Source organism: Thamnophis elegans, chromosome 9, assembly GCF_009769535.1.
Source record: "Thamnophis elegans isolate rThaEle1 chromosome 9, rThaEle1.pri, whole genome shotgun sequence".
NCBI lineage: Eukaryota > Metazoa > Chordata > Lepidosauria > Squamata > Colubridae > Thamnophis > Thamnophis elegans.
The window spans coordinates 14299670-14316028 of NC_045549.1; the positions used below are offsets into that span (position 1 = coordinate 14299670).

General features: G+C 41.7%; 1 protein-coding gene and 1 long non-coding RNA gene across 2 annotated transcripts in view; one reads left to right on the plus strand and one right to left on the minus strand.

The window, feature by feature from the left end:
- LOC116513094 (E3 ISG15--protein ligase HERC5-like) overlaps positions 1-1232 on the plus strand; it is a 43888-nt gene extending 42656 nt beyond the window's left edge. The window contains exon 24 of the mRNA XM_032223908.1: positions 804-1232. Coding sequence (XP_032079799.1) covers positions 804-1018 — 215 coding nt within the window. The 3' untranslated portion in view covers positions 1019-1232. The remainder of the gene's footprint in view (positions 1-803) is intronic.
- On the minus strand, positions 1111-16323 carry LOC116513098. Its single transcript, XR_004255963.1, has 3 exons — positions 16176-16323; positions 1861-1939; positions 1111-1196 (listed from the first exon to the last, which is right to left on the minus strand). It is a non-coding gene; the product is annotated as an uncharacterized LOC116513098 (long non-coding RNA).
- Positions 16324-16359: the final 36 nt, after the last annotated feature.

The window sequence follows — 16359 nt, forward strand, 5'->3', positions numbered from 1 at the left end:
TGACAGGCAGCTTAACATGCAATCATAGAGAATATAATGACAGAATAAATGTGTATATTACATCAATTCCTCAAAAAGGTACAGATGGAGAGAAGATAGGGAAAGTGAACCTGTTATCTTCTCAGCGCTATTGGGAAAAATATTGGAGCTACCATATTTTTCAGAATATAAGACTCACCTTCCCCCCTCCCCCAAAGAGCATGTTGGTGCCTCTTATAAACTGAATATACCCATTTTTTGGCCTCCCGAAGCCCCGTCCCCCAGCCTCCAGAAGCGCTTTGCGAGCTTCAGCAGGGCTGGGGGACTGCAAAAATGCCAGTTTGTGCAAAAAATGGCCCATTTTCCCGGCATTTTTATAGCAATAGCAATAGCAGTTAAGACTTATATTCTGCTTCATAGGGCTTTCAGCCCCCTCTAAGCGGTTTACAGAATCAGCATATTGCCCCCAACAATCCGGGTCCTCATTTTACCCACCTCGGAAGGATGGAGGCTGAGTCAACCTTGAGCCAGTGAGATTTGAACTGTAGAACTGCAGACATGCTGAAGTAGCCTGCAGTGCTGCACTCTAACCACTGCGCCACCTCAGCTTTTTGCCTTCCCCTAGCCCTGCTGAAGCCTGCAGAGTGCTCCTGGGAGCCAGAGAGGACAAAAACTTTTGTTTCTTACTTACCTCTTCGAAATCTTGGTGCGTCTTATACACCGGTGCGTCTTATAGTCCGAAAAATATGGTAAACAGGGTAAGATTAGGTCTCTAAGTGATGTTCTTACTACAATGCATTGTTTGATTTCTGTTCCCTCTTCAGCTTTTCTCACAGGAACTGTTCACATTCCAGGAGGAGGGATGGACAATTTCTCCATAACTATTGTTAATGTAAATGAAGCCAATCCAGACGAGGCACTCCCCAAAATTCACAGTTGCACCAGACGTTTGTATCTCCCGAGATACACTAATAAACACATTCTTAAAAAAATGTTATTGTGTCCTATGGAGAACTTTAGAGACGTTGGCCTGGCCTGAAAGCCAGGTGTGGTCTTCATTCTGCTACAATACTTGGACATTTGGTTCTTATGCCCAGGAGGGCTAGAATATTTAAATTCAGTATCCTGCATCGCCATGCAGTTTTCCTGAGTGATCTTGAACGAATGTGTTGGCATGATGGTAATAGAGCAATGAGCCTTTGTACAGACCAGTGATTCTTGAAGAAAAAAAGAATAAATAAATAATTATGTAACCCCGATGTGTGCTCTATTTGTCTTTGGAGAAGGGTGATAGCTTGATATAAAGATATTATAATGAAATAGTACATCATTGCATTGCAATTCCTATCCTGTGTAGTAAGATAAAGGTAAAGATTCCCCTCGCACATATGTACTAGTCGTTCCCAACTCTAGGGTGTGGTGCTCACCTCCGTTTCAAAGCCAAAGACTCAGTGCTGTCTGAAGGCGTCTCCATGGTCATGTGGCCAGCATGACTAAACACTGAAGGCGCACAAAACACTGTTACCTTCCCACCAAAGGTGTTCCCTATTTTTCTACTTGCATTTTTACATACTTTCGAACTGCTAGATTGGCAGAAGCTGGGACAAGTAACGGGAGCTCACTCTGTTACGCAGCACTAGGGATTTGAACCGCTGAACTGCCAACCTTTCTGATCGACAAGCTCAACGTCTTAGCCACTGAGGCGTCCAACCTAGACCAGCATAAATTCAGGGAGGGGCGGGGGCTCTTCATATAAAAAAACAGGGCAGGGGTTGCATGAGCTTCAGCCCACACTGGAAAGGGCATATGGCCTCTAAGCACAATTCAAAAGTTCCCTTCCCGTAATTATAAAAGATGGAGTGGAAATCCATAAAGCTTTACCTCTTTTTTTCTGAGCAAATTACAAATGATTGGTCTCCTCCAGAGAATATATGTTTAACAATATAATACGGGCAGGCATCTGTTGAAGAAGATGGACAAAAATTAGTTAAAACCTTCAGACATCATAAACATTCCCTTTGTCTTTATGTGGCGGTAGGGATTTGAACCGCTGAACTGCCGACCTGATCGACAAGCTCAGCGTCTTAGGCACTGAGCCACCACGTCCCCTATCCTGTGTAGTAGAATTGCTAACTAAACAGCAAAGCATCATTGTCTTCAAAATGTCAGAGCATCCACACATCATGAAAACAGACTATATATCTGCAGTAAAGTACCATGTCTGTTTCTCCAAAATGGTATAGGGCAGGGGTGTCAAACTCATGGTCCAGATCCGGGGGGGGGGCATGGGGCCACTCTGGAAACAGCAAAGCACTGGCCCGCGGTGCCTCTGCCAGCAAAAAGGGAGCTCGGGGAGGCTGCGCGTAGCCCTCCCGGGTTCCTTTTGGCCCTGACGGCCTCCTAAAACTCTCTGCCAGCAAAAATGGGCTCCTCCTGAGTGCCGATTTCGCTTTTGGAGGGCTAGCGAAACAAACTAGAAGCGAAACAAAACAAAGGGAGAAATGTTTCCCCTTTCGCATTTGAGCATCCAAGAAGGGACAGGAAAGGCAAAAAGGAAAAAGGAAAGACAAAGAAAAAGGTCGAAAGATGAGAAGAGAACAAGGAAGGAAAAATAAGGAAAGTGGGGAAGGAAAAAGAAAGAATAAAGAGGGAAAGAAATAAGGAAGGAAGGAAGGAGATTATAATGAGAGAGAGGGATGGTCTGAGGGAAGTCCTGCCTTAGCACTTGGCCACCACAGGTGCCCCCCGACATGAGTGAAGTTGAGCTGGCCACAAACCCCCTCCCAAGGTCAAAGAACTCTCATGCGGCTCTCAATCAAATAGAGCTTGACACCCCTGCTATGGGGGTCTCCTGTTTGAGCAGAGGGTTAGCAATAGCAATAGCAGTTAGACTTATATACCGCTTCATAGGGCTTTCAGCCCTCTCTAAGCGGTTTACAGAGTCAGCAGTCTGGGTCCTCATTTCACCCACCTCGGAAGGATGGAAGGCTGCGACTTCCTGGGAGGAGCTTACTGGTGGAAGCAGCAAAAAATCAGCTGCCTCCGAATTCCTGGCTACGTACCTGATTAGAGGATCTTCCATCTGACGTCTTATCAGGTTTTCTTATCCTTCAGGCAAGAGGGAAAGAAGAAACTGTTTTGCTGGCAAATGCTCTTCGATTTTTGCAGCTTTTGTGCTTGCAAGGAAAGGGGGGCTAGCCCAAGGCAGAACGGCTGTCCGTGCTGGGAACTTCAAACTGCCTTGTGCAGGACAAAGTAGGTCTCTCCCACTCTGCTCTAAGTTTTGTTTGATTTAATCTTATCACGAGCTGAATCCGTTTACTGCGAGGACAATAATTGCTTATCAACATTTTAGCTTCTTCTCTTTTTCTCCTCCGAAAAATTATTTACTCAGAGGCTTTTAAAATGGCGCCGAGCAGGCTGGTTTCTCCGGTAATAACGAACACTTTTTGCTAATTCTCACAAGACTTCAAAAGAATTCAAAACAAAAGAGATAGCTTATCACATGTTTGGTTCACAATAGAAGAATTTTACTCCTTCATTAACTTTGCTTATTTGGAAGTTAAATGGTGATGAATCTGTTGAACGGTCTTGTTACAATGTTTACTCACTGAAACTTTTGCCAAGCCTTAAACTTCAAAATAAAAGCCTCTTTACTTAAAGCTGCATATTTAGGCAATAGAGTTTTATTAACTGCAGGCAGACAAATTTTGAAATGGCCTCAAAACCAAATATTAACTTGAAGTCGTCACCCTCTACTTCCAGGGGCACATCCTCAGTGCCTGGTACAAAGCTGCAGCCTCCGCTTCCTACGCCCCCTGCTGGGGATGTGTTAACGAAAGAATTTTTTCTGAGTAATCTAAGCGAGGCTCTTAATGCACAGACAATTAAAATGGAAGATAAATTTAGAGATAATAGAGAGGAGAGAAAAGAGGAAATAAAAGAAATGAAAGAAGAAATTAAAAGTGAAATTAAAAGTGAAATAAAAGGACTTAAACAGGAGTTGTATGAGAAATTTGAGGCTAAGGTTGATAAAATTAGAGACGACATGCTGAGTCTTGTAACTGTATTAACAGAACATATTTCTGGAGTGGAAGATACTCTAGAGGTTCTTAATGATGCCAATGCTAACTTGACATTGAAAACAGAGGTGGTGGAACAAAAAGTGGAAAATGCTGAAAAAGAAATTATTATGATACAGTACCGACAAATGGAGTTCGCATTAAGAGTAAGGGGGCTGCGTGAGGAGAAACAGGAGAACCTGAAACAGATCCTATCGGAAGCTTTTGACCGCCTGATGGGAAGACCAGGGACCAACCAAGGCTGGCAAATTGACAAAGCTTACCGCGTTAACTCCTGGCTGGCAAAGCAGAAGCAGCTTCCTCGAGACATCGTTATATATTTTACTACAAGAGAGTTCAGAAATATGGTACTGCAAGCGTCTTATAACACTAAGCTTCAAATTGGCGGTCAAGACCTGGCTGTTTTGAAAGAGATATCACCTCAAATGTTAAGAGCCAGAAGAGACTACGCTTTTTTGGTCGAAGAACTCAGAAATCGTCAGATACAGTATAGATGGGATGCACCATTTGGCATCATATTACATTTGATAAGCAAAGGTACCGCCTCAACTCTGTATGGAAAGCCCGAGATTTTTATTATAATATATTGAAGGCCGGACACCCTGCACCATCTGGACCTAGAGAAAGACCACAAGAAGGACAGGATAGACAGCAAACTACACAACCACCAGACAAGATGGAGCATCTCTCTTCTCTAGAAGTGCAAGGTGCTATGGAACCAAGACCTAGCCGCATGACTACTAGACGTATGGAGAAACAAGCTAAGAGGCAACAGCATCAACAATCATCGGCCATCGATCAAGGAACTACAACAACAAATCTGGAAGCAGTGGGAGGAGCTAGACCTAAGGTTAAACAGGCCGTGCATGAAGCTCTAAAAATGCTTCAACCAACCAAAGATGACAACTAAGATTTTAACATGGAATGTCAACGGACTGAACTCTCCACAGAAGAGGAAGAAAATATTTCATTATCTTAAACAGTTTAAGAACGATGTAATTTGTTTGCAAGAAACTCATATCAAGTCAACTGATCAAAAATATTTGATCAACTCAAAACTTGGTCAACATTTTGCAGCTTCTGCTATGGAAAAGAAGAATGGTATAGTTGTATACTTAAGAAAAGATATGAAAGCTGAATTAATAGAAGCAGATCCCTTCGGAAGATATATTGCTTTAGACTTAATCTTAGAAGGGAAAAAAGACATTACTTTTGGGAATTTATGCTCCCAATCAACAGCAAGATAGATTCTATAGAAATCTTCATGCTAAATTAGTACAGTGGGACTATAGTTCCTGTATACTATTGGGTGACTGGAATGGAGTGATAGACACTAAGAGAGATAAGAAGATTTCCCGCCTAAATACCAAGATGCGAGCAAAGTTACCCAAATCTTTCTTTGACATTATGGATGATTTTGAATTGAGAGATATCTGGCGAGAAAGAAATGCAGAGGAATATGACTTCACTTTCTTCTCGGACAGGCATCAATCCCTTTCAAGGATCGATTTTATTCTAACCACTAATGATTTGCTTTCTAGGGTCAAGAAAACAAAGATTGCAGCTAGAGTCCTTTCGGACCATAACCCAGTTTGGATGGAGTTGGGAAGGGTAGTGCAGGCAAGAAGGTTTTGGAGACTGAATGAAAATTTATTTAGATATGAAAACTATATTAATGATTGTAAAAAATTACTATCTGAATATTTTGTTTTGAATATGAATAAGGGTACATCTATGGAATTTGTATGGGATGCAAGCAAAGCGTATATGAGAGGAGTTTTGATGAATATAAATAAAACACATAGAAATAAGCAAGGGCTAAAACGAACAGAACTGGAAGAGGAAATTAAGAGAAAAGAGCTGGAGTTAACAAGGAAACCAGACGATACAAAGGTTAAGGAAGCTATTAACATATTAAAATCTCAATTTGACATGTTGATCTCTGACCAGGTAGCTACTAATTTATTATATGCAAAACACAATACTTTTTGTAATGCAAACAAACCTGGCAGATGGTTAGCTTATCAGATTAGGAAAAAAAGGAAAACTCGAAATATATCTAAACTGATCTACAGAGGGAAGGAGGTGTTCCAACAGGAAGAGATTCAAAAGGCTTTCTGGGAATTTTTACAGAACTGTATAAAGGGGATAAAATTAATGGTTTAGACATAGACAAATATTTAGACAAGGAGAAAATACCTTCAGTTAGAGAAGAACACAGGCAAAAATTGAATCAACCAATAACCTCGGGGGAAATCCTGCAGGTAATTAAGCAATTAAAGCCAGGGAAAGCACCAGGTACAGATGGCTTGACAGCGGTTTACTACAAAAACTTACAGTTAGAAATGGTAGAACCTCTTAGAGAATTATTTAATATGATTCAAACGGAAGGTAAAGTCCCTCCATCTTGGAAGACAGCGTTTATATCTTTGATACCCAAAGAAGATCAAGATACTACTCAACCCAAAAATTATAGACCCATTTCATTACTGAATGTAGATTATAAAATTTTTACTAAAATATTAGCAAATAGGTTAATGTTGGTCATTCAACAATTGATACATACGGACCAAACAGGTTTTATACAAGGGAGACAGATGAAAAGTAATGTCAGATTAATTATTAATGCATTAGAATATTTGGGAAAGAACAACCAGATCCCTGCTGCGTTTATATTTTTGGATGCTGAGAAGGCCTTTGATCGAGTTAACTGGCAATTTCTGCTGAAGATATTGCAAAAAATGCAGATAGGAGATAATTTTTTACAGTCAATTAAAGCAATATACCAACAGCAAACAGCACAAATCATAGTCAATGGAAGTTTAACAGACTCTTTTCAAATTGGAAAAGGTACAAGACAGGGTTGTCCTTTGTCCCCATTATTGTTTATTATAACTTTGGAAGTATTGTTGAATAAAATACGGGGCTTGGATGGTTTAAAAGGGATCAAGATTAGGCAGCAAGAATATAGAGTCCGCGCTTTTGCGGATGATTTGGTCATAATATTGGAACAACCGCAGGAATCCAGTATGGTTTTAATGAATACGATTAATCAATATGGTCAAGTGTCTGGCTTTAAAATAAACTTAGGAAAAACCAAAATATTAGCTATAAATATGAATATTAAACAAAAGGAAGAATTAGGAGTGATGCTAGGATGTGAGGTAGTTAAAAAAGTCAAATATCTTGGAGTTAACATTTTAACTTCAAATGGGAAATTATATAAGCATAATTATGAACCACTTTGGCATAGCATACAGACAGAGATGAAAAAATGGGAGAAATTGCACTTATCTTTGCTGGGCAGGATAGCGGCAGTGAAAATGAACATTTTACCAAAATTTTTATTTCTTTTCCAAATGTTACCTATACTTAAAAAAGATGCGAACCTTTTAGAATGGCAGAAGGGTATCAACAAATTTGTGTGGGCAGGAAAGAAGCCGAGGGTAAAGATGAAAATAATGCAAGATGTACGCGAGAGAGGAGGATTGAAACTACCTAATTTAAAACTATATTATGATGCAGTGGCATTATCTGTAATTAGTGATTGGATTCATTTAACCAATGATAGAATATTGAACATTGAGGGACACGATCTGGTATTTGGTTGGCATGCTTACTTGTTATTCAACAAAAAATTGGATAAGAACTTTAAAAGTCATATTTTGAGAAATGCTTTATTGCGGGTTTGGAAGAAATACCAATATAAATTAAATGACAAGATACCCATGTGGGCAATTCCTAGACATGCAATTGAAAATATGAATACAGCACAAAAACAGGACAGATTTACTTACAGACAGCTTCTTACCTCGGAAAGGGGGGTATTACAATTAAAATCTTTAGAGGTATTAAAAGAGGAGAAGGTAGTTCAAACATGGTTCCAGTATGGGCAATTACAGGCTAGGTGGAAAATAGATCAAAAAATTGGCTTTATTCAAGTTGAGGATAATCTGTTTAAACAAATAAGAGATCAAAGCTTAATGCATATAAAGAGGATATATAATGTATTAATACAGATGGATTCGGAAACAGAATTAGTTAAAGATTGTATGATAAAATGGGCTCAAAATATTGAGGAACCAATAATGTTGGATACATGGGAAAGAATTTGGGTAAGAAATGTGAAATTTACACAAGCTCAAAATCTGAGAGAAAATTTTTACAAGATGTTTTATAGATGGCATTTAGATCCTAAAAAGTTGGCTTCTATGTATCCGAATGTACAGCCTAAATGTTGGAGGTGTGGTTCTCTCGATGCTACATATTATCATATATGGTGGACCTGCCAAAAGGTTAAGGCATTTTGGATAAAAATATGGTGGGTCATGCAAAATGTTTTTAAAAAAAGGATAAAGTTTATTCCTCAGTTATTTTTACTAGGTATATGTACTGATTTTACAGTGGTAGAGACCAATTTGATTCTGCACCTGATAACTGCAGCAAGACTGTTGGTGGCGCAATATTGGAAGAAGGAAGACTTGCCTACAATCCAAGAATGGACATTGAAAGTAACAAACTTAGCTGAAATGGCTAAAATATCGGCATATCTCAAAGATCATTCAAATGAGAGATATAAACGAGACTGGAAAAAATGGATTGACTATATACAAAATAAATACGGGACTAAGAAATTCCAGTTAGCCTATGCTTAAGATCAGAAATGATTTAAACTGTTAAAAGTTAGTTCAGTAAGAAGAAGCTAAGTTCAATCTAGAATGTCATTAATTTCTTTATTTCTTTTTTCTCAATAGATTTTAGACTGTGTTAGTTAAAAATCCATACCGTGTACGGGTTCTGGGAAGTCGGGGGGGGAAGGAGGAGGGGGGATGGGGGGGTGGAGGGAGGGAGGGGTACACACAACAAAAAAAAATTGTATTTCAATGTCTTAATGATTGACAAATGATGACATATTTGTGTTTGTTTTTTTTAAAGAAAAATAAAAAAGTTCTCTTAAAAAAAAAAAAAAAAAAGAGAATAGGAAGGATGGAAGGCTGCGTCAACCTTGAGCCGGTGAGATTAGAACCGCTGAACTGCAGATAACAGTCAGCTGAAGTGGCCTGCAGTACTGCACCCTAACCACCTGGAAGACCTCAAAGGCTCCTTACAACTCTTCTATATCATGTTGTCATGTGACATATCATGATTTCCCCCCCCCCCTTTCACTAAACTGGTGGTGGGCATGGCCAGCACGCAAGGCATCCAGCCCGTAAGCCATGAGTTTGACAGCCCTGTTCTATATCCTGTATGTCTAATGTTCTTTCCTGTATGACAGAGCTATCAAAATCAAGCACTTCCAGCATTTCTTCCATTTCTCACCCAAGCAATCATGTCCTGCCCCATTGCTACGGTTTTGTTGTGCTGCTTTTCATTTCTAAACCAGAAAAGTTGGCTTCATTCGCTCAATGGGTGTGGCCTTTAAAAAATATGCATTAGAGTTAACGTTTTGTATTAAGCCACAGCTGAGATCGGATGCTGCAAGGCAAGAAATTCAGTTCCTGCTTGCCACAATTTAATATTTCCTTAGCCCAAGGCACTAGATAATCGAACTGAAAACAAACTGTGAGCCAATGAATGAAAGGTATTGATGCCGGGGAGAGGGAAGGTTGGCAGAAAGCTTTCATTCAATTGTACTTTGTGTTGCTGATAAATGCAAAATGTCAGCTTTCCATAATCTCCAGGAAGTTGGCCACAATCCATACAGAAATAGACCCAGTTTATTAAAAATCAATGTGCTTCTGCAGTCTGATGGCCTTTTTAAAAGATGAAAGGATATTTGTTTTAATATGTGCGTGTCTGTTCCTCCTGCTCCAGGATCAGCAAGAACATTTTTAAAAAGTCAAAATCTACATTGAAGTAATATTTTTATCTCTGCTCACTCAAAGTTATCCACTTTCTACTTCTGGTTCACCGACAAATGTGCGTCAACAAAACCACAGCGAGAAAACCGCAAGGTCGAAATCGCACTCACAGAAGCGCGCCGATGAAAGTGCGTGATCAAGAAACAACGCGAAAACAATGTAATAACAACGTAATAACCCTAACCCTAACTCTTACCTCAACCCTAATCGCGCTTTTGTGGGTGTGGTTTTGTCGGCGCACTTTTGTGGGAGCGCTTTCGACCTTGGGGTTTTCTCGCCGCGGTTTTGTCAGCGCTGTTGTCGGGCGCGCATTTGACAGGTCACGTCTACTTCCATAGGTCTAAGTATAGAGCTGAATCATCTGGAATATGCTTTACGTCAACCGGACATACAAAATATTCCACTAACTGAGGAAAACCACTTTTTTTGCCCTGCTCCTTAACTACCAATCGATAGACAATGTCTTTGCATTGTTGAATCAAAACCAAAGATCTATGAAGTCATTAGATGACTTCATACTACTACTACTAAAGTAACCCCTTTGTGACCTAACTGACTTCATCTTTTTTTCACTTAATGGGGTCAGAGTGAACTACAGACCCCTCTGAGGGTGGTAGCTGGCCTGAATGTAGGAGACCATTTGGCCTGGAAGACCCATGTCACCTAGGGAGTTGGCAATATGTGGTAATACAGTAACGCATCCTTTGTGTTCAGGTATGCGGTGAACAGATAAGGTAAGGGTGTTCTGACCGAGGCTTCCCAAGAGTATGAATCAAACTCCTTGTCCCAACAAAAACTCCTTTTATTAATTTACTGTGAATTCTGCTCATTTACATCCACCAAAGTCTTTCAAGGGAGGATTTACAGTCACAGACCTTATCTGGCTTGGAGAGCTGCCAGGCCGATATCTGCAAAACTTGGCAAGGAGTCTCGGAAAGTCACGAACCAATTAAGAGAACTAATTGTCTCCTGCAAACTCCACTTCCCTTTTGGTCCTCTTTTATTTCCTCTGGGAGGGGCCATTCATCAGCCACCTGTGGCCTTACTCCCAAGTCGACCCCTGTTCTTTAGCTGTTCCCTTCGTCTAGCAACTCTGTGCATGCGCACTCTGGGAACAGGCTCCAGCTGTTTCTCTGCCTCACTGATGTCTGACTCTATTAATGTAGCTTTACAATAAAGTAGAACTAGCTCATCTAGTCATGTTTCCCGCCTAGTTTACCTCAGAGGGTTTGCAGTATGGGCCAATTTTTGAAGTAATTGTAGTGGACAAGGTTTAATGAGCCCAGAGTGACTTTTCTACACTGGGGGGTCTCCAACCTGACCCAGGCTGTGGCCCATTATTGGGCCTTGAGCCGTTTGGAACCGGGCCACAGAAGTGGTAGATGAGCAGGCGTGCGAGCAGTGTGCATGCCCGCTGCTTGCGCAAATGGAGTTGCGCGCATGTGTATCAGTGGCAGGATACAACCGGTACACCCCGGTACAGGTGTACCGGTACATGTTGGGAGCACCAGGCACCGTTCCGGTACGGTGCTCCGGAGGGCCCACCCGTCCACCCACCCTCTTTACCTGTATTTGAGCCGATTGGGGCTGTGCGCATGTATGTGCTGGACGCCTGGCCCCATGGCACTGTACCGGTTGCAACGGGATCCGGAACCCACCACGGATGTGTACACTTGCCTGGCACTACAGCAGAATCATCCCCTCCCCCTCCCCACTGGTCCACAAGACCAGAAAGGTTGGAGAACTCTGTTCTACAGGACTACAAATATGTATATTTAAACAGGAAACAGTTCTTCCTGTCCTCCTTCAGTCATTATACGTAGTACAGCTTCATTTGCTTACCTCAAAAATCACTTTACTCATTTGCTTATCTCAAAATTACTTTTCTATCAGTGCACTGATGATGTTATCTAGTTGGATAATGAAACGTCCTGACTTACAAATATTCTTCTTTATTGGTATTTTGTTGTCCAGTGGCTGAAGCTGAGCACTGAACTGGTAGTTGTGTTATTTCAATTTTTTTCGTGAGGTTACTTTTAAGGAATACAGGTCATGCCACGCAAAAGAAATAAAGAGCTACAAACTTCAAAAACAGCTGGGAAGGGAGCAATCATTGTACTCCATCATCTGCTCCCCCCCAATCATTCTCTCATTCTCCATAAAATCATAGGGTTGTCTCGGTTGGCGCTCTGCGGGATGCCTTGTGATGATTAAATCCATGTAGTTTTACACACTACGCCAAATATATTGTTCTAACAGCTGCCAGGGATAGGTTCCTTGCCTTGCTATAAGCCCTGGAATTCTGACGTTCCTTTGGAACATTTATGCCTGAACATTATCAGTAGACATTGTGATGCATTTGTCTTTTCCCAGTCAGAATCTTCTCAAGATTGGTTTGATGCCCAATGTTAGAATAGCTTCTCGGCGTTTTCACTTTGCTGCTCCCAACTAATCATCATATACTCCAAATGTGTTTCCTGAGTTGCAATCATCATCATCATCGGCATCTGATTACAGGATTCTCAATGCCACGAAATACAGCAGAAGCTAATGCAAACCTTGGTTGTATAAACGGAGGCATAGAATCGAAATCATGTGAATTATTAGTACCATTTTATAAATCCTTAGTAAGACCACATCTGGAATGCAACATCCAGTTTTGGACACATTACCCTCCCAAAAAAGACGTTGAGATTTTGGTAAAAGTGCAAAGAAGAGCAACCAAGATGATTAAGGGCTTGGAGACAAAAACATGAAGAACGGTTGCAGGAATTGGGTATGGCCAGTCTAGAGAAAAGAAGGATTAGGGGTGACATGATAGCAGTATTCCAGTATTTGAGGGGCTGCCACAAAGAAGAGAGGGTCAACGTATTTCCCAAAGCACTTGAAGGCAGGACAAGAAGCAACGAATGGAAATTAATCAAGGAGAGAAGCAACCTGGAATTAAGGAGAAATTTTCCAACAGAACAATTAACCAGTGGAACAGCTTGCCTTGTGGGTGCTTCATCACTGGAGATTTTTAAAGAAAATATTGGGCAGCCATCTATCTGAAATATATTAGGGTGTTCTGACCCCCCCTTGTCCCACACCAACACATACTCCGAGCCAAAGATAAGTTACGGCATTTAATTAACAGACAGACAGGTCCTTGGCAGCAAACCGGCACAGACAAGCTTGGGCAGCAATCCAGCACAGATAAGGCTTGGCAGCAATCCAGCCTGCCAAGCTCACAATAATGTTCTCCGACATTAGTTCCTGTGTTGACTTCTGCAAGAGGGGCGTGTGCACAAGCAGTCCTTTTATAGTCTGGAGAGGAGCCTAATGACCACCAGCTGAGTGCAATTACCTCCTGTACTTGCGCAACTGTTCCTGACGCCTATTAGCTCTTCGGTGCTGGGCATCCAGGAACAACTCACTGCTGACCTCAGGCTCACACTCCCTTGTCTCCTCCCCACTTGTCCAAGGCTCAGGTGCCTCCTGGTGGCCAACCAGCCTCTCTGCGCCTTGCTCAGAGTGAGAACCCTGTCCAGGGTCCTCCACATCCTCCAGAGCTGACTCATAGGATCCCTCACTGTCGGAGTCTGGTGGCAGCTCTAACGGCTCCTGCTGGGCCACAACATAGGGTCACCTGCTTGAGCAGGGGGCTGGACTAGAAGAATTCCAAGGTCCCTTTCAGCTCTATTCTGATTGATTGATTGGCGACATATCCATTGCTTAGGACAGAGTTGCTGAACTCTCAACTTTAAGACTTGTGGACTTCAATTCCTAAAGTTCCCCAGACAGCCAAGCTGGTTGGGGATTTCTGGAACTTGAAGTCCACAAGTCTTAAAGTTGCCAAATTTGGACACCCCTGCTGTAGGAGCTTTAGGCAACAGAACATAAAATTAGTCTCTGTTTAAATACTAATCCATCTCTGAAGTTGGAAGCTTTCACAAGTTAGTCTTCTCTCCTTTTCTTGGTGCCCTGCAGATAGCGGCGGGCATGAGGGCATTTTGTGCACCAGCCCACTGCTGTGGCTTCTCCATTAACTTATTTTGCTCCATAACTTTGCTTGTTCGGAGATCAGAAAAAGTGATCACAAGACCCCAGGACACATAAGCTGTCATAAATATGACTCAGTTGCCAAACATCTTGATTTTGATCACATGACCATGGGGTGCTGCAAAGGTCATGTGAAAAAAGGGTCATGTCACTTTTTTTTAGTGCCATTGTAACTTCAAAAAGTCACTAAAACAACTGTTGTTCTGTTAGCTTCTGGGTGCATGCAAATATTCTGGGTAATTCCAGTATATATTTCCATCTATTTTTATTTATAGGAGACAATCCAACTTTTTGAACATTATCCCACGTCATTAAAGATAAAGTCTCTTTGGACTTCAGCTTTCCTTCATATATTCTCCTAGAAGATTTCTAAAGGCTATGCTCTTCAATCTCCTCTCACGGAATAAGGTGAGTCATGTGCTTTTCTGGACCAATGCTTTGAATTAATTAATTTAGAGACAATTCATCTGAATGTCAACTTTGAACCAGCTGCCTGGAACTGAAGGTAGACCCAAGATTTATGCACAGCTGCATTGAAATCAAGACATTTGCTCAAGGTAGCTTTACAATCACAATCTAACAAAGTAAACTCCAAAAAGCAGTTATTTTTTCAAAAACAACAGTGATCATTTAAAAACCTTTCTCAAGAACAAAATGTATAAAGAACAGCAATAACATTAACTTCCATTGCAATGTACCCTGTTTTCCCCCAAAATAAACCCTGCCTTGATAATAAGCCTAATCGGGCTTTTGAGCGCATGCACTAAAATAACCCCTCCCCCCAAAATAAGCCCTCCCTGAAAATATTGCAACCATGAGGTGACCACGCTCGCCATCTCCTGTACCTTAAAAATAATAAGACCTCCCTGAAAATAAGGCCAGGTGCTTATTTTGGGGATCAAAAGAAAATAAGACCCTGTCTTATTTTCGGGGAAACACGGTAACGAGTTAAAAATCCTAAGATCCCCCTGTCAACAATACAACGAGGGAGGCATTACATCCAACAGAATCTATCACTATACAGGTAGTCCTTGACATACAACCACAATTGAGCCCAGAATTTATGTTGCTAAGTGAGAAATTTGTTAAGGGAGTTTTGCCCCGTTCACTTGCCACATTTGTTACGTGAATCACTGCAGGGGTTAAATTAGTAACACAGTTGTTAAGTGAATCTGGTTTCCCACACTGACTGTGCTTGTCAGGTTGCAAAAGACTATCACGTGACCCCAGGATACTGCAACTGTCATAAATGTGAGTAAGTGGTCAAGTATCCCAATTATAAATTGGATCACCCTGGGGATGCGGTCATAAGTATGAAAAATGATCGTGTCACTTTTTTCAGCGCCCTTGTTAATTTCAAACGGTCACAATATGAACGGTTGTAAGTTGAGAACTTTAGAATAGAACAGGAAGCTCCTGTTCGTATTGTATTGTGTAAATGTGGTGTATGTCTAGGTTTTGTGTGTGTGTGTATTTTACATGTTTGTTAATAAAAAATATATTAAAAAAAAATAGAACAGAATGAATGAACTGGAAGAGACCTTGGATGTCTTCTACTCCAACCTTCAAGCAGGAGACCCTGTAATGGTGATGGTTAACCTTTTTGGCACCGAGTGCTGATACTGGAGGGCACATGTGTGCGTGCCAAAGCACCGGAACCCAGAAGAGAGGAGCTTTCCGGTGCGCTAGCTGCACTTCCGGGTTCCGTCACATGCATGTGCCAGTGGCGGGATTCAAATAATTTAACAACCGTCTCTCTGCCCTAATGATTTCCTCCAACAACCAGTTTGCCAAACTTCTCAGAAAGTTAACAATCGGTTCTCCCGAAAGGGTGCAAACTGGCTGAATCCCACCGGCATGAGCGCCAGACAGCTGCACACATTGGAACCTGGAAGAGCAGCTGGCCGCCATGCGCATGCGCACAGAGAGGGCTCTGCATGCCCTAGGTTCGCCATCACGGACCTATGGCTGTTCAGTATCTTCTTAAAAACTTCCAGGGATGAATCACCCACAACTTCTGAAGGCAACTTCTGTTCCTTAACAGTCCTCGCCTGTTCGGCAGTTTCTCCTTAATTCCAGGTTTATTTTATTAATTCTTCGATTAGTTTCCGACCATTGTTTCTGGTCCTGCCCTCCGGTGCTTTGGAGAATAATTTGACCCCCTCTTCTTTGGGGCAGCCCCTCAAATACTGGGATTCTGCTATGGTGTCACCTTTTATTCCGATTTTTGTCCTGGCTCGCTGTGACTCAGGCTTTCTCCAACCGGGATAATCACACCTGAGCGATCCTAAATGCCCGGGCTGCACGCCTCTCGCCTGCTGCGCTCCATTGGACGGCAGAGCCGTCGCCACCTCTCCTGACAGCCGCTGGCGGGCGAATGACCCCTCTCCTCCTTC